Below are 26,457 nucleotides of genomic sequence, written 5' to 3' on the forward strand. Positions count from 1 at the left end.
ACTATGTGAGACAAAATGTGAAAAAAAATTGAGAAAATCATTTTGTCTGACTTTTAAAGAATTTATTTGCAAATAATGGTGGAAAATAAGTATTTGGTCAATAACAAAAGTTCATCTCAATACTTTGTTGTATATCCTCTGTTGGCAATGACAGAGGTCAAACGTTTTCTGTAAGTCTTCACAAGGTTGGCACACACTGTTGCTGGTATGTTGGCCCATTCCTCCATGCAGATCTCCTCTAGAGCAGTGATGGTTTGGGGCTGTCGGCGGGCAACACGGACTTTTAACTCCCTCCAAAGGTTTTTGATGGGGTTGAGATCGGGAGACTGGCTAGGACACTCCAGGACTTTTAAATGTTTCTTACGAAGCCACTCCTTTGTTGCCCTGGCAGTGTGCTTGGGATCATTATCATGCTGAAAGACCCAGCCATGTTTCATCTTCATTGCCCTTGCTGATGGAAGGAGGTTTGCACCCAAAATCTCACAATACATGGCCCCATTCATTCTTTCATGTACACGGACCAGTCGTCCTGGTCCCTTTGCAGAGAAACAGCTCCAAATCATGATGTTCCCACCCCCATGCTTGACAGTTGGTATGGTGTTCTTTGGATGCAACTCAGCATTCACTGTCCTCCAAACACGACGAGTTGTGTTTATACCAAATAGTTCTACTTTGGTTTCATCTGACCATATGACATTCTCCCAATACTCTTCTGGAACATCCAAATGCTCTGTAGCAAACTTCAGATGTGCCTGGATATGGACTGGCTTAAGCAGGGGGACACGTCTGGCACTGCAAGATCTGAGTCCCTGGCGTCGTAGTGTGTTGCTGATGGTAGCCTTTGTAACGTTGGTCCCAGCTTTCTGCAGGTCATTCACTAGATCCCCCCTTGTGGTTCTGGGATTTTTCCTCACCATTCTTGTTATCATTTTGACCCCACGGGCTGAGATCTTGTGTGGAGCCCCAGATCGAGGGAGATTAGTAGTGGTCTTGTAGGTCTTCTTTTTCACATTTTGTCTCTCATAGTTGAGGTCTACCTATGATGTCAATTACAGGCCTCTCTCATCTTTTTAAGTGGGAGAACTTGCACAATTGGTGACTGACTAAATACTTATTTTCCGCACTGTATATGTCTTTATATAAACAGGCATAATTGTATTCCCATAGTGCAATGCACAAATTCTCTTTCTTGCTGTTTTTGCTGTAGTCCCAGTAACTTAAATTCTTTTCCCTTATTATGTTTAATTCCCCCAGCCTGTATTTTAATATTTTTACTATCAGTTTCTGTTCTTCACTCCCTCCTTCACTCTTTTTTTTTAAACCCTTTCAGGATTTAATGAAAAATCAGTGGACAGTCTTGTGTTTGAAACACTCATTCCCAAATCCATGATGCAGCACTACATCAGTCTGTTGATAAAGCACCGGCGGCTGATTTTGTCAGGTCCAAGTGGAACGGGAAAGACCCACCTGACGTACTGTCTGGCCAACTACCTACTGGAGAGGAGTGGTCATGAGGCAGAGCACGGCCATGTCATCACCTTCAATATGCACCAGCAAACCAGCAAGGTTAGTTTATTTGATCATCTAATAAATAAATAAAAATTAATCAGTGAGATGTAGTCATAACAATAAAACCAGAAATTTAATATTTGGCTTTGTGTTTTAACTAGTAACTTATACCTTGCTTGAAAAGTCTTTTTAATCAGCATCTCAGCACTTGGCCATTTAATTATTGAAAATGAGTGCATTATTCCAAAGTAGATGGACTGCCTTTTAACATCAAAATATAATTCTGTTTTATATATCACCATTTTGTTTTTACTCAAATGCACTTTGTTTATTTACACAATCATTGTGTGAATTAATGTACGGTAATTAATTTCTTTGTTTGAATGTTCATCTGAACATTATTTTGTTTAGGAGCTTCAGCTGTACTTGTCAAATCTGGCCAATCAGATAGAGCATGACAGCAATGCAGAAGACATTCCATTGGTCATTGTGTTGGATGATGTCAATGATGCGTCCTCTATTAGTGAGCTTGTCCACAGTACATTAACGTGCAAATATTACAAATGGTAAGATAAATATTATATATTTAATAATAAAATACTAAATATTTGAATTACTTGTTTACTTATATATATTTTACATCTCTAATTATAATTATTGACTTATAATAGCCCATTTATCATTGGAACCACCAACCAGCCTGTGAAGATATCACCAAACCATGGCCTGCACCTCAGTTTTAGGTATTCAGTAACTAAAACAGCAATGAAATTGCTAGGAAATACAACATATTAGCTAGTATATTACAGGCTTATTTATCTACTTAAACTATTGAAGTTTTGCACTTATTTGCACTATTTCAGTAAATGTAAATTAAATAAACATCACTTAGAATTGCACATGATTTGTAACATGGTTATGTCTACAACCTTGCTGCTTACATGGCCCTCTATCTCCTGTTCAGGATGGTCACCTTCTCCAACAACGTAGAGCCCATCAATGGCTTTTTGTTGCGTTACTTGCATAGAAAGCTGATTGAAGCTGAGCGTGAGATCCTGATTTGTGAGGGGCAGATGATGAAGGTGTTGGACTGGGTCTCAAAGCTCTGGTACCACCTCCACACATTTCTGGAGAAATACGGCACTGCCGATTTCCTCATTGGTATGCTGTATTTTTCCATCAATGCATGAAATTTCTTCTGAAAGAATATTCTTTGTGATTTTTATTTTTTCTGGCATGAGGTTACATTTTAACATGACACTTCTTTCTGCAGGTCCATGTTTTTTCCTTTCATGTCCTGTAACAATAGAAGAATTTCGTTCCTGGTTTATTGACCTGTGGAATCAGTCAATTATTCCCTATCTGCAGGAGGGAGCAAAGGATGGTATGAAGGTAAGAGAAATGTCTTCCTCTCAGATGATGATCAAGTAGTCATTCATGTTGCTTTGGTGAGGTCCACCACAATAGCAATTCATTAGACATGAGGCATTGTAAATCTGGCTCCCATAACACAATGACAAAACAGTATACGTATACTAGTTCCCCAGAGCACATCCATGTTTAAATCAAAGTTTCTTCATGTTCAATAACTAGGCTTATAAAACATAGGGACATTGGTTCCCTGGAGTAGGGTCCCCAGAGGTGCAAGTGTGCGATTGGAACAAGGATGGTCCATACTCCACCTTCTCCATCAATACCTCACAGAGAGTTAGGAAGTTAGTTTATTCAAAGGGTAAACTCTTTGCTTACTTATACAGCTCGGTAACAAAAGGAAGGCTGTATGCATGGGCTGATGTTTGGATCCTGGGTCAGCCTTCGTTGAACTACAAGAGTTCCCCCTTGTGCAACCCTCCTTGGGGCCCATTGGTGTTACTCTGCAGGTGTGTGTCGTTACTTTGTGGTCTTCTGTTACAGGTCCATGGTAAAAAAGATGCATGGGAAGACCCAGTGGAATGGGTGAGGGACACACTCCCTTGGCCCTCAGCCCAGCAGGACCAGGTGAAGCTTTCCCACCTCCCTCCCCCAACTGCTGGTCCCAACACCATGTTCTCACAGCCTAGCAATGACCGGTCTACTAAAGACACACAGTTTCCTCCCATGGAGTCAGACCCTCTGGTGAGAATCCTCAATAAGTCTTCAGTATGTGTTACACTTCAATTGATGTTAAATTGTTATTTGCCTAATGATTTGAAATAAATGTGTTTGTTTGGTTTTCTTTTGTCTGCTAATCACTTAGATGACCATGTTGCTGAAACTCCAGGACTATGCCAACTACACTGAGTCACCAGAAAGTGATATTTCAGGGGTTCCCAATTTTGAAACACCACAATGAACTTGAAAATTTTTTTGACTTAGTTACTAATGACTAATGCTGGTAATACGATACATTAAATGTATTTTTTTTTTGTAAACTGTACAAATTGGAAACCATGAAGGCTATGTAGATCAAATGTGAGGAAATATAACATACTGTAATTGTGCCATTGTCTTCATTTGCTGTGATTATTTGATCAGTACATGACAGTCTGTGCAACTTTTACTGTAACTAATCTGTAACTAATTCCCACTTTTAAGATTTCAGGGTGGAAATAATATGCCACATCTGCACAAGGAAGTGAAGAAAGTTCATACACATACCTTTCTTAATGTCACGGGTGTTGGCACCTTCCTTGACACTTACCAGTCTAAGCTACTTAGATGCATAAAACACTTCATTAGAAGCATCACACCTACGTCCACTGCACATTACATCCTGTAATTCTGCTTTGGCATACATAATTTGTCCACCACCCTCTGCAAAATGGTTGACTGGCTATTATCTGTGTGCCAGACCACAGCAGTGACTATTGTAGTGGGTGTTGTGCTAGGATGGGTGTACTGAGTGTATCATTGTTGCCAGTGTATGCACTTCAGTATAACTGCTAGTTAAAATTGATCCCCCCACCTAAAAACATCTAGCCAACAGCAGTGCTAATCTAACCAATGATGATGGCTTTTAAATGTTTGGTTTTGACTTTTTGTTGAGGTGACTTTATTATTAGATTAGTTGGGTGTGTTTGGTTTTAGAGCTCATTTCATCTCAGTAGCCCATACCCATCATAGTATTCACATTTGAATGTACCATTTTTAATAAGATAAAACTTGCACTTGTAGGACAGTAACAATACATTTTTCTTACTGCATTACAATTGCTCTTGCATGCATATTTTTGGTGTGCTGTTGACAAATGCACAAAGAACAGATCAGGTTCTCCTTGTTTTTTAGCTAACAGTGTAGGGGGGTTTAATGACAAACAAATGTAGCAAAGACAATATTCAAACATGCTGGTGCTATTTATATGGCAAAAGGAATGGATCATAAAAATTAATAGACACGAACAATTAATTGATTTTTTACTATATTTATATGCTGTTAATCTCATAAAAATTAACCTTTAAAATGTAGCATTTTTGCTGAAGCATTTTATGTGGTCGTTTGTAAACAGCATTTTCACAAAGTAACAAAGACACATATATCCGCCATGTCTGTATTTAAGTGAATGTCTTAGCTTCATTTTGTACTTTCCTCTGTATTGACATATTCCAGCATCACCGCCCCTTCATTGCCTAACACATGAGAACCAGTAAACTGCCTTTTTAACTTTGCTAAGCATACAAAACAATGTGCAATGTATCTTCTGTATTTCACAGAATATCAAATGCGTTCAGTTATTGTATGCTGTTACAACAGTATTTGGTAGCAGGGCTGTTCTTCGTGCATGGAACTCACACTTCTCTTAATAGATTCTGAATCTTGTGAATCCAGAAGAGTGTAGTAGTGGGTAGGAGTGTTAACTGCTTAACATCATGAAATGTGCCTGAATACATGCAAACCTATAACAATGTTAATAATACCTATGCTAAGTGTTGAGATGAATGCTTTTGTGAAAATGCAAGCTTTTTTGTAACCTAGCAAGAAAAAAACTTTAGAAAACTTGCTGGCAAGCAATAAACTAAGCCATTCTTCTAATAATGCCCGATCTCTTCTTTCCAAATCCATATTTCTCTGTATATAACAGGCGAACTTTCATATCCTGATATTACCTTGATCAAATCTGTCCTGGTGGGTTAAATTAGAGCTCACAGCATTTGTTCCACAGATTCAGTCTCAAACGGTAAGCTGTTTCTCTCATCAGTAGTGAAGAAAACAATTTGTCTGGTGGGCTAGATATGAATAAATAACCAAAAATGGTGTTAAAAAAACTAGTACATAGATGAAAAGTACATTCCAATAGACCAAGAAGGATTCAACTTGAAATTTTGGCATATGCAGTATGATCTTAACACAGTACCTTACTTGGTAAAGATAAGACTATTCTTTATAAATTCTCTTAACACAGAATAGACACGGAGGGCACAAGATTGACGCAGCATAACACAAAACTAAACACGGGAAGACAAGACTAGTAATCCAACAATATACAAAACGGGGACTAAAGGAGGACACTATATTACACAGAGCATTAAGTGTCTAAATACAATCACACACCGGGAAATAACACGACTTGGTACTGAGGACTTGAAATAAAGACTTACACACAGTGAATAACAAATAAACTAGGTGGTAACCTGAACAACATCCAGACAGTAAGACTCACCTAACTAACCTGGCATGAACACTCTCAAATGTGTACATAAAGATACCAGAGAGAAGCACACAATAATAACAATCACAAACCATCGAAATATCTTCAATATTGACCCATAACTAGTGACTGGAAGAGCCGAGAATAAATACACAGGCTACACATTGTACCGCCACAATATCCAATCAGACGAACTCCTTTCATTCCCTTTAAAAGCCAAGCATGTTCACTTTCTCAAGACAGCACAAACAAAAATTAGACTCTGAACATTATTGCTGAAAATAACCCATAGTGCAGGTGGTGAAAACCCCTTTAGATGCCTGGTCACAGATGCAGATCTAATCCAGCATTTGCACCATCTCTGCAGGAAGATGCGAACTTGAACCTGAAATCATTATTACTTGAAAAAAACTGTCTGTAAAATCCATTCAGGTATGCAAAAATTGAAGTAAAAATTCAGGTTTAGGTCGAAATTCAGGTTCGGGTCGAAATCCTGGACAACGGAGGCCACAGTCACGCAGCACTGGCCACACTAAGTGCCACGATTATGTGGCAGCTGCCACAAGGTGCCATTTCTGGGTGGCACAGGGGTCACTTTCTTGCTGCTTACGTTGTCAAAAAACAATGTTAATTCAATGCAAATTCAAAAGACCGAATGCCATTTCAAGCCATGCATCCTGAAATGTTCTGTGCATGACGTTAAGCACTGATTAAACGAAAATTTTATTCACACACAACATGTCTGGCAATTTAGCAGTGAACCTGTGAGAAGGTGACATTCATGTAAAGCGGCTACACATACGTTAACTACATACAGGAAACACTAGCTTTCGGTGCTGAATAAACAAACAAATTTCTCTACAGGAGAATGACCAAACTTTTGCAAAGTAAAAGTCAGCATAGGCCCTGTAGAATCAATATAATTTTAAATGAACTTGTGCTGGCAAAATAATGACATGTTGACAGTAGACAAATAATAATAACAATAATACACATATGCATATACAGATACAGTACATACATAAAACAGAGGAGCAAAGCCATATAATGAGATTAGAACTATAGATTTATAGGGAAATCTTGTGTGAGATGATTCTAGCATTTTCCAAGTTTTTTTTTTTTAATCTACCTAATGATTCTTTAATAATTCAATCATAAAGAGAAAAGAAGGCTTTTAACCACTCCACTTACTGTAGTGAATGTGGTATTTTGCTAAAAGTACGACTACATTTATGGCATCAAAGAAATCCGAACTTAAGTTTTCCACATAAAGTAAAATGGTATCCAAAGAAAGAATGTTAAGTTTGAGATTAATCGAGTTTCTAGTGTCCATGCAAAAACTTTGTGAATATTGACATGAAAAAACAAATGCTCCTGGAATTCATCTTCTGACTTACAAAAGGCACATGTATGGTGTGATTTTTGTTTCAATAGTTCCACAAAAGCAAAAGTAAATCCAAGAGCAGAAAGTATATGTTATGAATGCAAAACAGAAAAATATATATCAAAAGTATATATTTTTTATATAATTGGTTATTTGAAACTTATTTTCGTTTGCATTTTGACAACTTTTTGGTTCCATTGTTTTTGTTTTTTTGGATTTTCCCAGTAAGGTCTTTTGCTTCTGCAATCTCTCTTTGCTTCTGGTTCGTTTTTTGCTTCTGACTTTTGGAACACATTTCACGTGTGGGAGGGTCTTAGATGAAGGCGTTCCTCTGCAATCTCCATTGGTCACTGATTCCGGACTGACACAGAGCTCTGAGACCGCCTCTGGGACCAAGCCACGCCCACCCCACCAGCCTCCCAGCGTTTTCAAACATGGCGGAACGCGGTGGTTCTGTTTCACAGTAGCATGTAAACTAAGTTTTACCATTAAAGTTTATACAAAGGTTATAATTAATTGGTAAATGGTCTGTAGATATTGCAAATGTACACTGTATAATAACTACATTAAGCATGCTCACCAGCACGAGCTTTTTAAAATTTTAGTGAACTGGATGGAGAGAACATTGATGTGTGGAAGAAATATGAGTATTTGCAATATCTGATATGGCGACGGACGGGGGGTGGGGGGCAGCTGGTGTACGAGAGGTGATGCCAAATATAGTAAAATCCATAATAGTAAAAAATACCAAAATTAAAGCCAAATACCAAAATTAAAGCAATACTGAAAAGTGGCCACCCTATATACAACCAGCTTTGTTCACTCACACTGTTTTTCAGTGTTCTGCAGGTACCACACACAAACACACATCACATGCATCTTGTGCTGTCCATATTTTATTAAGAAGTGAACAATATTCATTGAACCATTGAACATAGAGATACTAAACACAATACATGTCAGACATGACATTCAGACACTGTCCGACTCAGAGATAAAAACAAAAAGATTTTAACTTGGAGGGGTGAGAGTAAGAAGAGTAGTCCATTGAAACGCAGAGTGCGGATTAGTTTCCTTCTCACTTTAGACCCGCGGGGACGCTAGCGAATGATCCAGGAGGAGCGAGTAACTAGTCGCTACTATTGTGAATGTAGCAAAACGGTGACAGAAGCTACAGCAGCGATTAAATTAAAAATAATTTAAAGGCTAGCTTTAAACACGCTCTTCCCTGTTGACTTCTCTCACGGTAATGTCGCGCTGAAAAATATTGACCTGTCTTGTCAATATATGGAGCCAGATCCGTAAACGCGAGCCGCTTTCGCCATTCCAGATGGCTCAGTCAAAACCATTATATCTTAATGAACCAATAAATAACATCAGCGGCAAAAATGAGTGTAAAAAATACCAGGGTTCATCATTTAGAACTACAAAAAAATCTTGTTTCTTATTTCACTATCTACCTATTTTTCATAAGAGTTTGTTTTACCACAAAATATGAAAACTTCAAAACGGCGAATTTCGCCGCAAGGTGACAGATTTTCATGCCTGCATCCAGTTCACTAAAATTTTAAAAAGCTCGCGCTGGTGAAGTGTGCTAAATATTAACTGCCATGCTTAATGTAGTTATTATACAGTGTACATTTGCAATATCTACAGACCATTTACCAATTAATTATAACCTTTGTATAAACGTTTATGGTAAAACTTAGTTTACATGCTACTGTGAAACAGAACCACCGCGTTCCGCCATGTTTGAAAACGCTAGGAAGCTGGTGGGGTGGGCGTGGCTTGGTCCCAGAGGCGGTCTCAGAGCTCTGTGTCAGTCCGGAATCAGTGACCAATGGAGATTGCAGAGGAACGCCTTCATCTAAGACCCTCCCACACGTGAAATGTGTTCCAAAAGTCAGAAGCAAAAAACGAACCAGAAGCAAAGAGAGATTCCAGAAGCAAAAGACCTTACTGGGAAAATCCAAAAAAACAAAAACAATGGAACCAAAAACTTGTCAAAATGCAAACGAAAATAAGTTTCAAATAACCAATTATATAAAAATATATACTTTTGATATATATTTTTCTGTTTTGCATTCATAACATATACTTTCTGCTCTTGGATTTACTTTTGCTTTTGTGGAACTATTGAAACAAAAATCACTCCATACACATGACTCCACATCAAGTTTAAATCTTATTTCAAGAAACATGGCTCTTTTACTTTAGAAGATATGGGCCATTTTACAAGCCATTGTGGTTTTATAATTTGTATTAGGATGTTTCTTTAAAGAATCTCTATTACATCTTTTGTCTCATACCATTAGTGATAATCTTATTACACTTGAAGTCAACCAAGTTAGTCATTCACTTTTAACATTCAACTCTGAATATAAAACGACATTTTTGATTAATTGAATTAATGCTAAAGGAATCACTTTGCAGACTTTCTATCATATCAGATCATATTTTTCAACAAAGGATGAGAAATTAAAAACATTATGACAATCTTTTTCATAGCAATCTTTTGTAAATATTGACTTCCTACCAACTGTGCCCTATTATTCCTTGACTGCGGTCTTCATCCATGTGAAATTTCAAACCCCCCAAAATATTCAAGGACCTTCAAGGACGGCTGTCTTTTATGCCCGTTTTCAAAAACTTTCCAGGGCCTTGAACTTATTTTTTCAGATTTACAAACTTTCAAGGATTTCAAGGAGCCGTGGGAACCCTGTGAATATCGACCCAAACCTGAATTTCGACCTGAACCTGAATTTTAACTTGAATTTTTGCATACCTGAATTAATTTTACAGACTGTTTTTTCAAGTAATAATGATTTCAGGTTCAGGTTCTGGTGACACTAAAAAAGCTCCATATATATTTATTGAAAATGTTAAGCTAACTTTAGTTTAATCTAGGAAAAGTGCACAGCAGATTGGAAACTCTGCAGGAAACTGTTACATCTGCTTTCACCTGTGTCATGTATGTGTGTGGAGACCTGTTAAGTTCCAGATTTCTCCTTTGCTTACAGCTTTGAAATGGAGCTGTGATATAAGCATCTGGCCACCAGAGGTCGTCATGACCTGAATATTACTGAACCATTTCAGTATTCTGGTACAGATCTTTGTTGTCTTGTTCTGAAGCAAGTTGCCCATTAAAATGTAGCAACCCATCCCCCTCCCAAATACCTACAGTGTTATCTTGAACAAGAAGTAGATGTATGACTACTTACCAATGAAAAGTACCTACACGCTATCCCCCCACCACAGGAAGCAACCACAGGATCCTTCGGCGGGTGGCAGGGCACGGAATCATTTGTAGTGGTGAGCATTTGACCATTATGATCTTAATCACCCTTATCTCTGTGAGAGACTGCCTCAATAATTTGAATTTGGAAAACTTGGTTTTTACCTTTTTATTTTTACCTTGGTTTTCTCTTAATGTTAGTCATGTCTCCAATTGCACCCACTAACTAACTGCCCCTCATCACATTATCCCACCAAGCCAGGAAGGTGAAAGCTGATGTGTTTCCTCCGATATGGAGCTATATGGAGTTAGCAGCCAGACCTTTGTTATTTTAACTACCACCCACATTACATCAGTGGATGACTGAACATGCTTGGAGGAGAGCAAACATAACCAAATTATATTGTAAGACAAGCTTACAAAAGCGATCCGTAATGCATGTCCAACTGGGAGGAGACCCTGGGGAAGATCCAGGACATGCTGGAGAGATTCTATCTCTCGGCTGCCCTGGGAACGCCTCGGTATCCCCCCAGAAGAGCTGGAAGAGGTGGCTGGGGAGAGGAAAACCTGGGCCTCTTTACTTAGGCTACTGCCCCGGCGACCGGGACCCAGATAAGCGGATGAGAATGGATGTTTCTAGGATCTGTTTGCAAATGTTGATCAGATAAATATTGTATAACAACTGATGGAGATGGCTATGAATACAAAAACAAGAATGAAAATAAAGAAAAACATTACAAATAAGACCTTTTGTCTATGAGCAAAACGGACAATATTTCACAAATTATTTGAAATTGTAGACATCACAGTTTCAATTTAAGTTCCTGCATCAAACATAAATAATGCTGATACATGGTCCACTGACAATCCTTTAAACATACATATTTAACATACACTGATTAATGTGTTGCTGTTTTAGTAGGTCATTGACTTTCCAAATAAAATCACATTCATTAGACAACACAAACAAGCAATATGTATGCACAAGCAGTTTTATTTTCACATACTTTCTGTCATAAGTTGCATTATTATGCAATTCATTAGATTTTCCTTTTTTAATTAATTCATTATTATTCATCGTAATAAGGTTCAATGCAGCACAAAGCAACTTATATAAAGCATCAGTGAGATGCCTCCTTAGATACGCAGAAATAAGGAGTACGGACCGGAGAGCAGGACAGAATAAGGACTGAGCAGGACAGAATAAGGACTGAGCAGGACAGAATAAGGACTGAGCAGTCTTACTGAGCATGGGCAAGAGCTCCAGCACCTTGGCCATACCCAAACCCCTTTGGTCCAAAGTTTTTAGCATAGCAACCTGTAGAGCACAAGAAATCCAAGGAGATATAGTATATATATATATACATACATACACACACTATACAGTTATATTTTATATATATATATATATATATATATATATATATATATATATATATATATATATATATAGAGTTAAATATTAAAACAATATTGTACCTTTGCAGTAGATTTCTCCATCTTTGTCAGACAGTGTGGTGGATTCTAGTCCTTTCCCGCATTTAGCACAACGGAAACAGCTTTTATGCCATGACTAGACAGTGGGGGTGGAGGGAGGAGAGGTTAACTTGCAGGACAAAAATATCCAAAGTGGTGTCAGTATCGGTCAGTACAATGTCTCCATTTTTTGTGAACGCATCTGTCACATACATCACAGAATATATAAATTAATTAATGAATAATATTAGATTAACAGTATTTAGTATACTTACACTGCCTGCTCCTATGACCTTTTCAGCTGCATACACCGATTTGCTACACCTTGGGCAAATATCAGAGCCCCCAAACCTCTGGGCCAATTTGGCGGTGTCTGGGGTATTTGTGGGCTGGTGTGGCTGAGTACTGTAATTAAAAAGAAATTCAGCTCATCTCCATTTGATGGAAATATATATTTGTTGTAGACATTCTGAATCAAAAGCTTACAATTCATGTTTGATTCCCAGTGATTCTCCTTTGTCCATATTTAGGGTTCCAGCCCCAGCACCATATCCATAGCCTTTTGGCCCATATTTCTTGCCATGGCATGTCTTGCAGTAGACCTCATTATCATGGACAGCCACAGTAGTACTGTCTAGGTTTTTCCGGCACACCACTGTCATCAAAGAGAGCGGAGGAAGATTAATATGTATTCACAGATTACAATAATCACTTAAATGCAGCATTTGTAGAAAATCATATTAATGAGTCACTGATTCATTACACAGATAAGCTGGTTGCTTATTTGATTCCTCAGTTTGAAGGCACACCATCATGAATAAACCCTTGCCTTGTGCCCACTGCAAATAAATAAACAAACACCAAATGTTTCGAAAACTTCTGATGTGACAGAACATGTGATTCACTGCTCATTTTGACATTGTACTTTCACGAATCAAATCTGCCCTCAAGTAACTTTGTATTCTGAATAAGCGCTATTGTCTCAGTTTTAAAATGTGTGCCTTTAGCCTAAATAAAAAGTTACACTTCAACTTTGATAATCCTCAAGAGGCCTTATTATGTCATGTCAATTGAGGCTTATTGTCATTTGTTTATATATTTAGCATACCTTAAAGCAAGATATTTCATCCGATTCATGGCGCTACACAACAGTACATAGCAAAGCAAAGTGCAAATGCAGAACCCAGCAGTACAAAGTGCATAAGAAACTAGAAATATAATAAAATAAATACCCAGAGCATTAACCACAAAGGACACACAGGGTCCACTGCTCAGGACATTAACCCTTGCCTATAAGGGTTTTCACAACAGGACACAAGGTAATACTCTGGTTTAAAATGCTGGTGTGCAATTATGTGTAAGAAAGGTACATGTTAACCTGGGGGATGGTAGAGTATGTCTTGATGGGTCCTGGTAGAAAATAATTTTGATGAGTCCATGTTAGTGTTAAGACTGCCTCTGGAAAGAAGTTACTGTGGTGGTGGCATTTATGCAAGGTATCTTCTATGGGAAAACAGATGGGTCAGCAGGTGGTGCGATGAATGGGAGTGTTCATCCACCATGCTGGTCATCATACAGATGCAGTGCATATGGTAGGATGAGTTAATGTAAGGTAGTTCTATCCTATGCAAATATAAAAAAATATAGTGAAGGTATGGCTGGGCTTTTTTGACCAAGGTCCAAGGTCCTCTTAAATTCAACAATTATCATTTTAGATTGATCAACATTGAGAGGTTGTTGTCTTTGCACCAGTTGTCTGGATGATTCACCTTCTCCATACATATACAGACTCATCACTGTTGCCGTCATCAGCAAACTTGATGAAATTATTTGAGCTGTGCTTTGAATCACAGTAATGGGCCAGGAACCTGAACATCACACAATCTGAGCACTCGATCCACGCAGAGGGGCTGCTGTGACCTTAGTGGTGGTTCCTGAGATTATGCTACCAATTCCCACTCAGGAAGTCCAGGATTCAGTTCAGTTGCAGAGGGAGGTGTGTGTGGGTCCAGCAGGCTCAAGGATTCTTTGAGATCTTGTGGAATGGTTATGCTGAATATGTCTAGACTCTAGACAGAAATTTCTTGTAACCTGCTGTGATTAGACAAACTACTTGGTGGGAGAAGTCTTCTTTGTTGGGCTGTTTTTGTGCCTCCAAACATGCACAGAAATAGTGGAAAAAGCAGTTTTTTATCTGAAAGCAGCATCTCGAGTTTTTGGCAGCTCACACATTTCTGCAGTTACACATGGCTTCTGGTTAGTGATTGTGATTACTTTTAAGGAAGTCGCATCATCTATGCATTGGCTGTTCACATCACCTGTGGACTGCATCAGTACGTTTGTTGTTTGCAGCATTATCTCTGAATATGTTCCAGTCTGTGTGCTCTGAGATGATCCCTTCAGGCCAGGTTATCAACCATTTCAGAACCAGCCTGACCCGTTGGAGCTGTAGTGTCTTTGGTGTCATTAGCTTAAAAAGGTGTGGACTGAGCAGCCAAGGCAGGGGTGGGGTGCTGCGTTGTATGTGTAGTCTCTACACCAGCTGTAGGGCCTCGCAACATTAATGTACTGGTAGTTTGGCTGCAATGTAGCAAAAAAAAAAAGTCTGTGCAAATAGAAACGTAACATAAAAATGCTTACCTCATGCTGATGCTAGGTGACATTTAAATGGCCATAACAGCAGAAAACCCTTTGGGGAAGTAGTATGGCCAGTTTTACAGTCATATTCTCAATCAGAGACAGGACGTAAGTTGAGATAAATATGGTATTTCTGCACCGTTCATTGTTGATGTAAAGACAAGAACATGCGTCTCAATCCTCAACAGACAGTACTGCTGTTATTGAGGGATAGAGGTCTGTAAATGGAGGACAGAATGGGGTCCTTGGTAGAGTGAGATGTTATTATGCTAAGTGGTAGCCATTTTGTAATTACCTTTGGGGACAGCTAGAATGAATACATTTTTTGAGGGAGAAAACACAGACTCCCAATTATCTTGTTAACAATTCTTTTGATAATTTTATTCAACTTTGTTGTTAGCGAGTTGTCTGTAAATTCAAGAGTGAGTAGGACTGAATATCCTTAGCCTGTTCAAAACGCAACTCCACTTGTTTTAAGTATCCAATGTCTTTATACAGTTTGCTAATCAGGGGCTAATCAGATTCCATAGTCAAGAGTTTATTGTTGATTGAATCACACTAACCTTCGTTTTATTGCTGGCATCTAGGTCTTCCTTGTCTGTGTAGGAATCCTGAATGCAAAGATGCTACATCTCTGGTTTTTCCATCATTGTAGTTAGTTTGCAAATATAGCTGTCAATGTATAGTTCTAGTTACTCCTGTTTTTAATGAAATGTCTTTGAATTTGAATATATTTCACTGCAATACTTGCCACTTAGTTCACTTACTACAACAACTAATAATGTTGAATCTTAGTGCCGATAGTGAGACAATAAGAATGGACTGAAAACTGTGTTGCTGCACCGTGTATGTTGGTATTTTTGTGTTTATTGCCTTTGGTTTCTTCATTCCTCATCACTGTATACAGGCTAACACAACAGGTGTAGGGTTGCTTACCATTTGTTTTGGGATTTCAATTTACTTACTACTCATTGTAGTCATAGTTACTGAGACTCAGATAACATAAAATACGGTTGCCTATACAGCTTCTATTCTGTTACAGCTATCCCAGCCTATACTGCATTGTAACACCTACAGTGAGAGATGGGGACGTTCGCAAAAAAGACCAACACAGAATTCTTGCATTCAGATACTTCTTATCTAAATATACACACCATCATCATATAATTATGAGAACATACCTGCAAAAGACCTAGCTTAGAAAAAGACCTTAGACTGAATCATGTGGACAAATTTCCATATGTTAACAAGATCTGTCTTTACACTGAGGAAGAGAAGTGCAGAAGATTTTCGTGTAAACAAAAGCTTGTCCGTCATATATTAATAAACAGTGTACTGCTATACAGTATAACAGCAGTAACTCAAAGATACTCAAATAAGGCATAATAATGACTTTCTTTGTGCAACAGGGTTATTCTCTAGATGTACTTTATGACCCTGAAGAGATAATCAAATTTAATCATAAGGCTATGCAGTAGGTCAAAAAGTGGAAAGCAAACTGGCATTTGTAGCAATGCGTGTTCTATTATAATGTTCTCTCTCTCTATCTATACTATATTATATTATATTCAGGGTTGATCTATGATGATGTATTTCACTAATAACCACCTGGTTTGGTTAGCTGTGAAACAGGAAAAGAGAGAAGTAAACTCACTGCACAGGAAGCAGGACTTGTGGAAACTCTGACCCTCACATTGAACCTCCTCTGCAAAATAGACCGTCTTCTGACAGCAGCCACACGTCTTTCCACCCCCAAGAGGCATCCTGCAACACACACAGATGATGTGGGTATCTTGGTAACTTGGTTAGTCACACAATTTCTCATGGTTTTCTTTGCATTATCTGTAAATCTTTGGTGTGTCCAGCCAGCAAGACCAGTTGGCAAAGTCTGTGTAACAGCAGAGTGTGTGTGTGCGTATAGCCATACAGATATGGCTCTATCTCCGTACAGGCAAATCTACTTCTATAATAAAGTCAGCTTCAGCTTCCTATAATGCCATCATTGAATTTCATGCTCAAACTGGAAAATAGGAGGCATGAAATAGACTTGCAACAAGAGCAAGTTCATGGATCTTCATGTGTCCATACCAAGAACATTATACTCTACACACAAGACCTTTTTGTTTTTTTATGTATCCATTGGCTAGATAGAATTGTTGGAATATGATTATCTCCATAAAAGCATGATGACTATAATTAATTAATTCTTGTACAGTTCAGCTTTGGCCAAGGTAATCATTGACATTGGCCTCTGGCCCCTGCAGAGATAGTGACCAGCACAGTTGGCAAAGCCTGTGTAACAGTAGAGAGGGTGTGTGCAAATATACTGAACTGAGCACACATTGTGTTCCTCTAGTTTTTACCAAATGTCCTTTTTATTGTATGTTTATATTTTACTATACCAGCTTAAGACATCCTGCACAAAAACACGTTTCATGGTTATTTACAATATGCCAAAAAATTATAATATATATAATTATATATAATATAAGGGGTAATTTTATATATGCTGAAAAAGTCTTTTCAAAGACTGGGAAGATACAAAATATTATGGACCTTTAGAGAAATCTGACAAAAGACAAAAAAAAAATCCTACCCATCAAAACCGAAAACTGAAAACCAGTGTACCACAAAAGAGCTAGTGAGCAAGTCTAGGCACGTCAGACACACTTTAATTAAAGTGTGTGTGTGTGTGTGTGTGTGTGTGTGTGTGTGTGTATAGCCTACATACATTTCTGGAAATTTCTTACAAGTATAATAAAATGTGGAAAACGTGCATTTGAAAACTTGAGAGTTAAACTGAGAGTTAAAATATTTTGTTATCCACTTCAGAACGGACAAAACTCACCTCAGTGCTAAAAATGTGGCAAATGAAGCAGCAAACGTACATCAAGAAAACGAGAGCAGTTTGTGTTTGTGTTGATGGCAGATTATACAATTCAAAGGGAAACGTTTCACATTACCTGTTGTAATCAAATAGCCAGGTGAATAAGATATAGATGAATAAGGCGTCTGTGTGAGATCCAGAGATTCAGAATTTTATTGTAAAGTCCTATCGTAAAGTTACTCTCAAACTGCAACGGGTGGAGTGTGGCTCTGTGAGCTTCCTACTAAATATCTGAGGGTGTGGCAAAGAGAGCGGAAAAGAGAAGTGAGTCACACGTATACTGAAATGTTAACAAATCCTTCCGCAGCCTCTGCTGGGCAAACAAAGGAATGGCAACATTTTTAAGAAAAAGAAAAGTAAACAAAACCTCCACAAACGCTGTGAAGGTCCCATGTTTTGCAGACGTGTGGACTCGAATAACATGACTTGGAGTCGAGTAAGTAAACACTAAACCTATGACGTGTGACCTGATTCGACATCATGACTAAAGACTTGCGATTTAGACTTTACCTTAACTGACTTGGACTTGAAATCGGACTTGAAATCGGACTTGAACTTTAAGACTCGAAAAGATTTGACAACCCTATTTTAACAGAATACATAAGTAATACTGAATCACACAACGATAATTTTGTATTAAATAGTGCTGTACCGCTAGGGAGGAGCTGTTCAGCTCAGCTTATCTGTAACCTAGACAATTAACAGAAGTGGGTGAGGGGATTTATGCGGAGAAAGCGATGCTCCCGAAAATATTTGCTGTAGTAAATAAAAAAGTGTTCAGGTATTGCAAAATAGTGCCACTGCTGATCAGTACATGCAGAGCTACTGCAGAGTCCACTGTTAAAAGTGAAAAAGCAGGTCCATATATTAATGCTTATGGGTTTAGAATTTGATTCTTCGTGTAATTCGTGTAGGTGTAATGCGTAGTAGTTCTCCTCAAATAAAGGGTAGTGTTTCTTGAGGCCAACTGTCCTGCACATTTTCGTGTTCCTCTGCGTCAACACTTTTATTAACTCAACAATTGTCTGGTAATGAGGTGATTAGTTGGATCAGGTATGATCAGGAAAACCAATGCCCTTTTATTGCTGTAGACTGTGCTATAATGTCATATTCATTTATATAATGTCGTATCCATTATGTAGATTACAGTACAGATCTATACTTTGTTTGGGGCACAGTACTTTGTAGGTTTTACCTTTAATGAAATCTTTCAGCATGTAATGTAAATTTATTTTTAATTGTTCAATATGCTGCCTATACCAACAGAGGCGGTCTTTGCATAGAGGCGTTGCTAGGCAATTGCCTTGGGCCCCTCCCACTGTAGGGCCCCCTTGTCTAGCTAAAGCCAGGTTCACACTATACGACTTTTCAGTCATCAGGTTTTTGTGCCGTTCGCACTACACGACTGGTTGTGCTGTAATCGCGAGTCTCTCAGTTGTTGTGGCTTTCACACTACATGACTGATCGGCGACGCGGGCTCACGAATTAAACGACTGGGGAATCGCCGACTCATCTGGCTGCCGTCCAAAAACACGAGAACCAGCAACACCACGAAGAAAATAAAAACAACGTACATGTACTCCACATTTTCGTTATTATTATAATTTTTTTTTACCGTTTAACCACTCCATAGTCCCAAATTGCCAGAATTATTTCATCTCTCCGTTGCAGTGTACATAGATATAGTCAATCGCACTATTTCTCCAGTGCTGTCACAATAACTTAAACACAGTCTTGTAGTAAAGTTGTATGAAGCTAGACGCTGCTGTTGACTCACAGTCGCCGACTGGGCTAGATATGAAACATGCTAGATATCTGCCGGTCGTCTGCGATGAGTTGGCGGCCACTCGGCGACGGCTCGGCGAGCGTCTTTCAGCAGTTCACACTACACGACTGAGCGAGCGCCGAATGATCCCCGATTTGCGTCCGACCACAGTTTCTGTCGGCGATCTACAAAAACAGTCGGCGACTGAAAAACCAGCCTAAAATCTTGTAGTGGGAACCTGAACTTATTTCTCGCATATTAATGTTGATGGGCCCCCTAGCTAAATTCGCCTTGAGCCTCCAAATTGCTAAGTCCGCCACTGTATACCAACATGCAATCTGCCATCATCACCGTGTACTCACCATGTACTTCCAATACTCACTAACCTCCTCGCATTTACTGGCCCTCCACCTTGACCTAAAAACTATGTATCTGAGGCATTCCCTCTTTAGCTCATTCGTAGGGGCCACTGCTTGCATGTAGTCATGGTTGTTATGCATCACACAACAGTGGGTCTTGACCTCTGGCTGGTGTATGATCTTTTGGATGTTAGATCTTGGGTGGTGTGCCCCATACACTGTGCGGAGTTTTGAGGTCTTAATCTCAGCAGTTTCCATCTATTGTGGCTAGCTTATTTTGGTTGCTTAGTGTTTGATTACTAGCAGGGCATATTAGTTTATGACTTTAATCTTTGCTCATTTAATTGGCTGTTGCAGAACTGACTCACTCTACATGCTTCTTTGTTTATGGTTCAGTTCCTGTGTGATTACAGAATACTCCTCTACTAGGCTTTGTGGAAGTCTAAGTCCCTCTGTCCTGATCACTTTTCCTATTTAATATGAGGTGGGCACACTTCTTCCACACCTGTTTTCAAAATCCACACCAACACAACAAGAAATGTCTTTTTACATAACAAACTGGAACTATGTAGATCTTTCCAATTTTCATATCAACCCATCTTCATTTTAATTTGTGATATGGTCACATAAAGGGTGAATTGTATTTCTCAACTAAGTCATATCTTTGTTACATTATGCAATAGTGTCATGATAATTAATTTATGTGAAAGTAATTTACAAATCCGTGAATCAGTGTTTAACCCCAAGTTATACAATACAAAACCAATCCCTAATTTTATGTAGCAATGCCAGAAACAAATAGTTTGCTTACATATTTCAATAAACAATGTAGCCATACAATTAAATTAAATACAAAATAAGGGGTTCATAGAAAGACTACATACTACAGAGCCTACTACATTAAATGTCTCTTTAAGGAGAGGGAGGGGGTTTAAAACTGAAACTGAAGAGGGAAAGAAACTAGCCAACTGGATATTGACTATTCAACATCTGAAGGTGAGATCTAAGAATTTATGTGTTCAATTTGAGTTGGTGTACACTGTAATTTTACAGTTATCAGTGAACAAATGGGGACTACCACCTACCTACTACTACCTACCATATAATATATATTTTAGGTTTATGAGTTTTTAGAAATACTGTCCGAGAAGGTTTTTGCCCTTGATATTTTAATAACTTCCTGAAATGTAGTCAGGGACTTTTTATAATGTCATAAGGCACCATCAACTTGTAATTTTTCCATTTCCTTTCCTACAATCCTGTCTGAGTCCAAATAATATATATTAAACATGGGTTGGATGTTGGTTTAAGGCGTCTGTTTAAAATGTACTTTTAATGCTCAATATATAACAGCAAGTGGAGTAAAACCGCTAGATCTATTCTAGAGGAGCAGCTGCAGGTCATGTCAGGCATTCAAAAACTGACTGGCAGTAAATGAAATTCTAAAATGTGATCTCATAAATGAATTTCTAAAGTATGAATTTCTAAAGAATGCTGCTATAATGCGAAGCTTGTAGCAGGATGTCAGGCAGAGAGCTTCTTTTTACTTTTGCTTTTATTGACTAAAACACACATAGTGAAAACAACAACAGCATACAAGCAAAGAAAGACTGACAAAGAACGTCAACAACACACACACACTTAAATGCACTGACAATAACGATGATGAAACAAGACAGCTGCAATGAAAAATACGAGCGATACAAACACACCACAAGAAATGGACCATATATAGACACATGCAGACATGCCCAGAGGTCAGGGGCTGTACTGTGACAGTTGCATAAAACATGGTCAGAGCAAAGCCATGTAATTATGAGAAACATTTTAACAAAACAAATTTCTGACTATTAAAAATGTATTGTAATGGCAAATGACTGAGACTATAGGATAAATTAAAGGGAGCACAACTAAAAGGTAGGCACATGATGAAAGTGAACAAAAAGGGGAGACAAAACCAAACATCACTAAACCAAACATCACTAAACACACACACAGACTCTAACAATAAATAGCAAACTTAACTAATGACAATCTGTTTGGAGGCAGTGAAACGACACTACAATTTACAAACAGTAAGAGCAATTAAAAACCCTTTAAACCTTTTTGCTGTTCAGATTAAATTTGTTTGCATGCTAATGCTGGAGATACTTCCAGGCTACACTGTATGTGAAAGCAGTATGCAATAATGGAATGCACCAAAGTTGTGTGCGAAATAGCATACTTAAAAATAATGCACTAGATTCAATTCAGTATGCACTGCTCAACTGGTATACGGAAGTGTACAATATGCATACAACCTTGGTCGCCCTACAGCCACCATCTTTCCAATGTCATGTGCTTTTACCGTTTCATGACAAAAACACCCCCATGTGCCACTTTAGTTCACCACATAGTGCAGTTATTATTGGAGTTATTATTATTATTAGTTGTAGTTTTCGGTTCCTGTGTCTTGTCAGTGTTCCTTTTTGTTAAGTGTGTCAGTAAAGTGTTCATGATGTAGAGTGTGTTCTTCAGGCAGAGACTTTTTATTTCTTTGTTTTTGGATGTATCCCTTTTGGATTTTGAGATGTTTTGCGGTGTCGAGAAATATTTAGATGATCAAGACATGTTGGATACTGTTTCTTTGTTCAGAGAAGATGCACTTGAATGCACTAAGTGGGTTTGTTAGAAGATTTGTGGACACAACTGGGTTACTCCAACTGGGTTGGAGTCTCAGGCACAGCCCTCTCATGGTTTTACTCTTATTTAACAAATTAGTTTGTAGAGCTCAATAATATTCCATTCAAACGTACAAAAGTTAAATATGGGGTCCCGCAAGGCTCCATTTTAGGACCACTTTTACATTATATATGCTACCATTGGGCACATTTATAAACAAACATGGTGTCAGTTTTCACTGCTATGCAGATGACACTCAACTTTACATATCAGCCAAACCTGATGACAAACTCAGTTTAGGAAAAATTGAGGCCTGTGTAAGAGATATTAAATGCTGGATGTCTCTAAACTTCCTCCAACTTAAGGGCCCTAAGAAGAAAATTCCAGATCTAATGCTTAATCTTGCAGACTACCCCATTACACCTGGCACAGTAGCCAAAAACCTAGGCGTGATACTCGACTCCGACCTATCATTTGATAAATACATAGATAATACTACTAGGATAGCTTTTCTACATCTCCGCAACATTGCCAAGTTAAGAAATGCATTATCACAGGATGATGCAGAAAAATTGGTGCACGCCTTTGTTAGCTCTAGATTAGACTACTGCAATTCACTACTGTCAGGATGTTCAAATAGGAATCTAAATAAATTTCAAATAGTTCAAAATGCCGCAGCCAGAGTTCTGACCAGAACTAGAAAATTTCAGCATATTAGACCAGTCCTATCAGCCCTGCATTGGCTCCCAGTTAAATTCCGTATTGATTTTAAAATTCTAATATTAACTTATAAAGCACTGCACGGCCTTGCTCCTGAATACCTCCAGGAACTTATTTCCTACTATGAACCCCCACGTCCACTAAGATCAAAGGGTGCTGGTCTTTTATTAGTTCCACAAATTAATAAGGTAACAGCAGGGGGAAGAGCCTTTTCTTATAAGGCCTCCCAGCTTTGGAACAGCCTTCCAAAATGCGTCCGGGACTCTGACACAGTCAAAATCTTTAAGTCTAGGTTGAAAACCCACTTATTTAGTTTAGCGTTTGATAATTAATAAAGCTGCTTTGTGACAACAACTGTTGTAAAAAGCGCTGTATAAATAAAATTTGATTGATTGATTTGACTACTATTTTGTATAAAGTGTCCCTCTTCTGTAGTGAGGCGTGCACTGAACAGATGAACTCTGCAGGATGCCACACAACAGTTATCTCAGGAGTTGTTAGAAAATATCCAGTAGCCTACTTAGGGGTGCACGATATGACAATATAAAGTCGTGAATGGCGATGACGAGTAAGGAATAGTCATAAACGAGTGTTTAAAATGGAAACAAATTAAGACTTGTGTTGACTTGTAACCCCCCGTGGTGGCCCAACTCAAAAGTAGCCCAAAGAACCGCACCCCGCGACCCCAGAATTTTTACCCGCGGCTGCATATTCAAACAAGCCCAATTTGGCACGAAAACCGCAAACCTGGCAACTATGGAAACAGGTGAAGACTATAACGACATGGGCGTGGCAGACGTGGGGAAACCATAGAACAGAGGTCACCAACAGGCGGACCGCGGTCCGGATCCGGACCCGAACGCAGTCCTGTCTCATTCCTATCTCAACCCAATCAACCCAATCTCATTCCTGATTAACTGGATACGGACCCAAATGCCATCCCATCCGGACCCAGAATAAATTGTTAAAAATATTTCTTAATTTTGACGTGAGAATTAATTTTAAACCGGAGCATTTATTTCAGCGCTATTGAAAAAAACACTCCGTCATGAATTTGTAGCCCCATTTTTTTTTTGTTTTGTCAATGTAGCTCTTGTGCAAGGCACTTATTAATGACATACAAATCTCAGACTTACCATTTATTAGTATAGGCCTAGCACTCAAACGTCACCCATGTTTCAAAAACCCAATGATATCATCAACTCTGACAGCTTGGTGGAAACTTCACAATAACACAAATACTATAACTGCGCCCACAATAAACTCACCTATATGGCACAACCCCGATTTCCCACCACAAAAAAAACACCAAATCTACAAAAATGGAAAGAAAAAAGTATCACACATTTACGCCATATCATACACAATAATAATCTGGCAACTATCTCACATCTATCCCTGAATTATAGCATTGAAAGAAGCCAATTTTTGGAATACCTCCAACAAAGATCCATGTTAAACTCAAAAATCAAACATAAAGCAATACTCGAACAGAGTCCAGTAATATCAGAATTCCTTAACATCTGTTCTTCAGACAAAACTCTGAGTAAAGTACACTGCTCAAAAAAATAAAGGGAACACTCAAGTAACACATCCTAGATCTGAATGAATGAAATATTCTCATTGAATACTTGTTCTGTACAAAGTTGAATGTGCTGACAACAAAATCACACAAAAAATTGTCAATGAAAATCAAATTTATTAACCAATGGAGGCCTGGATTTGGAGCCACACACAAAATTAAAGTGGAAAAACACACTACAGGCTGATCCAACTTTGATGTAATGTCAGTATTGTGTGTGGCCTCCACGTGCCTGTATGACCTCCCTACAACGCCTGGGCATGCTCCTGATGAGGTGGCGGATGGTCTCCTGAGGGATCTCCTCCCAGACCTGGACTAAAGCATCCGCCAACTCCTTGACAGTCTGTGGTTCAACGTGACGTTGGTGGATGGAGCGAGACATGATGTCCCAGATGTGCTCAATCGGATTCAGGTCTGGGGAACGGGCGGGCCAGTCCATAGCTTCAATGCCTTCATCTTGCAGGAACTGCTGACACACTCCAGCTACATGAGGTCTAGCATTGTCCTGCATTAGGAACCCAGGGCCAACCGCACCAGCATATGGTCTCACAAGGGGTCTGAGGATCTTATCTCGTTACCTAATGGCAGTCAGGCTACCTCTGGTGAGCACATGGAGGGCTGTGCGGCCCTCCAAAGAAATGCCAACCCACACCATTAATGACCCACTGCCAAACCGGTCATGCTGAAGGATGTTGCAGGCAGCAGATCGCTCTCCACGTTGTCTCCAAACTCACGTCTGTCACGTGCTCAGTGTGAACCTGCTTTCATCTGTGAAGAGCACAAGGTGCCAGTGGCGAATTTGCCAACCCTGGTGTTCTCTGGCAAATGCCAAGTGTCCTGCACGGTGTTGGGCTGTGAGCACAACCCCCATCTGTGGACGTCGGGCCCTCATACCATCCTCATGGAGTTGGTTTCTAACCGTTTGTGTAGACACATGCACATTTGTGGCCTGCTGGAGGTCATTTTGCAGGGCTCTGGCAGTGCTCCTCCTGTTCCTTCTTGCACAAAAGCGGAGGTAGTGGTCCTGCTGCTGGGTTGTTGCCCTCCTACGGCCTCCTCCACATCTCCTGGTGTACTGGCCTGTCTCCTGGTAGCGCCTCCAGCCTCTGGACACTACGCTGACAGACACAGCAAACTTTCTTGCCACAGCTCGCATTGATGTGCCATCCTGGATGAGCTGCACTACCTGAGCCACTTGTGTGGGTTGTAGAGTCCGTCTCATGCTACCACGAGTGTGAAGGGACCACCAACATTCAAAAGTGACCAAAACATCAGCCAGAAAGCATAGGTACTGAGAAGTGGTCTGTGGTCCCCACCTGCAGAACCACTCCTTTATAGGGGGGGGGGTCTTGCTAATTGCCTCTCATTTCTACCTGTTTTCTATTCCATTTGCACAACAGCAGGTGAAATTGATTCACAATCAGTGTTGCTTCCTAACTGAACAGGTTGGTTTCACAGAAGTGTGGTTGACTTGGAGTTATATTGTGTTGTTTAAGTGTTCCCTTTATTTTCTTGAGCAGTGTATATAGATTCCTATCTAAACTAGATCAAACAGTCACCATCCCTAGTAAAAAATGGGAAGATCATCTCTCAATTATTGCCAATGACAATTTCTGGA

The 26,457-nt window shown here is 39.1% G+C and overlaps 3 protein-coding genes across 7 annotated transcripts in view; 2 read left to right on the plus strand and 1 right to left on the minus strand.

Annotated features, from left to right (window-relative positions):
* LOC143484827 (neuron navigator 1-like) overlaps window positions 1–5,685 on the plus strand; it is a 62,161-nt gene extending 56,476 nt beyond the window's left edge. For all 4 annotated transcript variants that reach the window (XM_076983779.1, XM_076983778.1, XM_076983776.1 and 1 more), the window contains 7 exons: window positions 1,331–1,566; window positions 1,921–2,075; window positions 2,181–2,252; window positions 2,474–2,670; window positions 2,783–2,901; window positions 3,424–3,624; window positions 3,746–5,685. In XM_076983779.1, coding sequence (XP_076839894.1) covers window positions 1,331–1,566; window positions 1,921–2,075; window positions 2,181–2,252; window positions 2,474–2,670; window positions 2,783–2,901; window positions 3,424–3,624; window positions 3,746–3,841 — 1,076 coding nt within the window. In that variant the 3' untranslated portion in view covers window positions 3,842–5,685. The remainder of the gene's footprint in view (window positions 1–1,330; window positions 1,567–1,920; window positions 2,076–2,180; window positions 2,253–2,473; window positions 2,671–2,782; window positions 2,902–3,423; window positions 3,625–3,745) is intronic.
* Window positions 5,686–11,728: 6,043 nt separating this feature from the next.
* LOC143485224 (cysteine and glycine-rich protein 1-like) lies at window positions 11,729–18,001 on the minus strand. 2 transcript variants are annotated; one of them, XM_076984575.1, is made up of 6 exons: window positions 17,829–18,001; window positions 16,520–16,629; window positions 12,715–12,883; window positions 12,504–12,633; window positions 12,232–12,325; window positions 11,729–12,070 (listed from the first exon to the last, which is right to left on the minus strand). In XM_076984575.1, the coding sequence occupies exons 2-6, from the start codon at window positions 16,626–16,628 to the stop codon at window positions 11,994–11,996; spliced, it is 579 nt and encodes a 192-aa protein (XP_076840690.1). In that variant the 5' UTR covers window position 16,629; window positions 17,829–18,001; the 3' UTR covers window positions 11,729–11,993. The 2 variants fall into 2 exon arrangements, with proteins under 2 accessions (XP_076840690.1, XP_076840691.1); XM_076984576.1 differs by lacking the exons at window positions 16,520–16,629; window positions 17,829–18,001 and adding an exon at window positions 12,992–13,055.
* A 34-nt stretch (window positions 18,002–18,035) lies between these two features.
* The window catches only part of LOC143485223 (Fc receptor-like protein 5), an 83,988-nt gene continuing 75,566 nt past the window's right edge, over window positions 18,036–26,457 (plus strand). Inside the window, exon 1 of the mRNA XM_076984573.1 lies at window positions 18,036–18,188. The gene's annotated coding sequence lies outside the window, so the exon portion shown is untranslated. The remainder of the gene's footprint in view (window positions 18,189–26,457) is intronic.

This window comes from Brachyhypopomus gauderio, chromosome 21 (genome assembly GCF_052324685.1).
Source record: "Brachyhypopomus gauderio isolate BG-103 chromosome 21, BGAUD_0.2, whole genome shotgun sequence".
Taxonomy (NCBI): Eukaryota; Metazoa; Chordata; class Actinopteri; order Gymnotiformes; family Hypopomidae; genus Brachyhypopomus; species Brachyhypopomus gauderio.

What these genes read in the sequence shown, in the direction of transcription:
- LOC143485224 (XM_076984575.1), bottom strand. Translation starts at nt 16,628, where the DNA reads ATGCCTCTTGGGGGTGGAAAGACGTGTGGCTGCTGTCAGAAGACGGTC. An exon ending in CAAGTCCTGCTTCCTGTGCA is followed by an intron (nt 12,884 to 16,519) that starts GTGAGTTTACTT and finishes CTTTGATGACAG; the next exon opens with TGGTGTGCCGGAAAAACCTA. An exon ending in AGGTCATAGGAGCAGGCAGT is followed by an intron (nt 12,326 to 12,503) that starts GTAAGTATACTA and finishes CCCACTGTCTAG; the next exon opens with TCATGGCATAAAAGCTGTTT.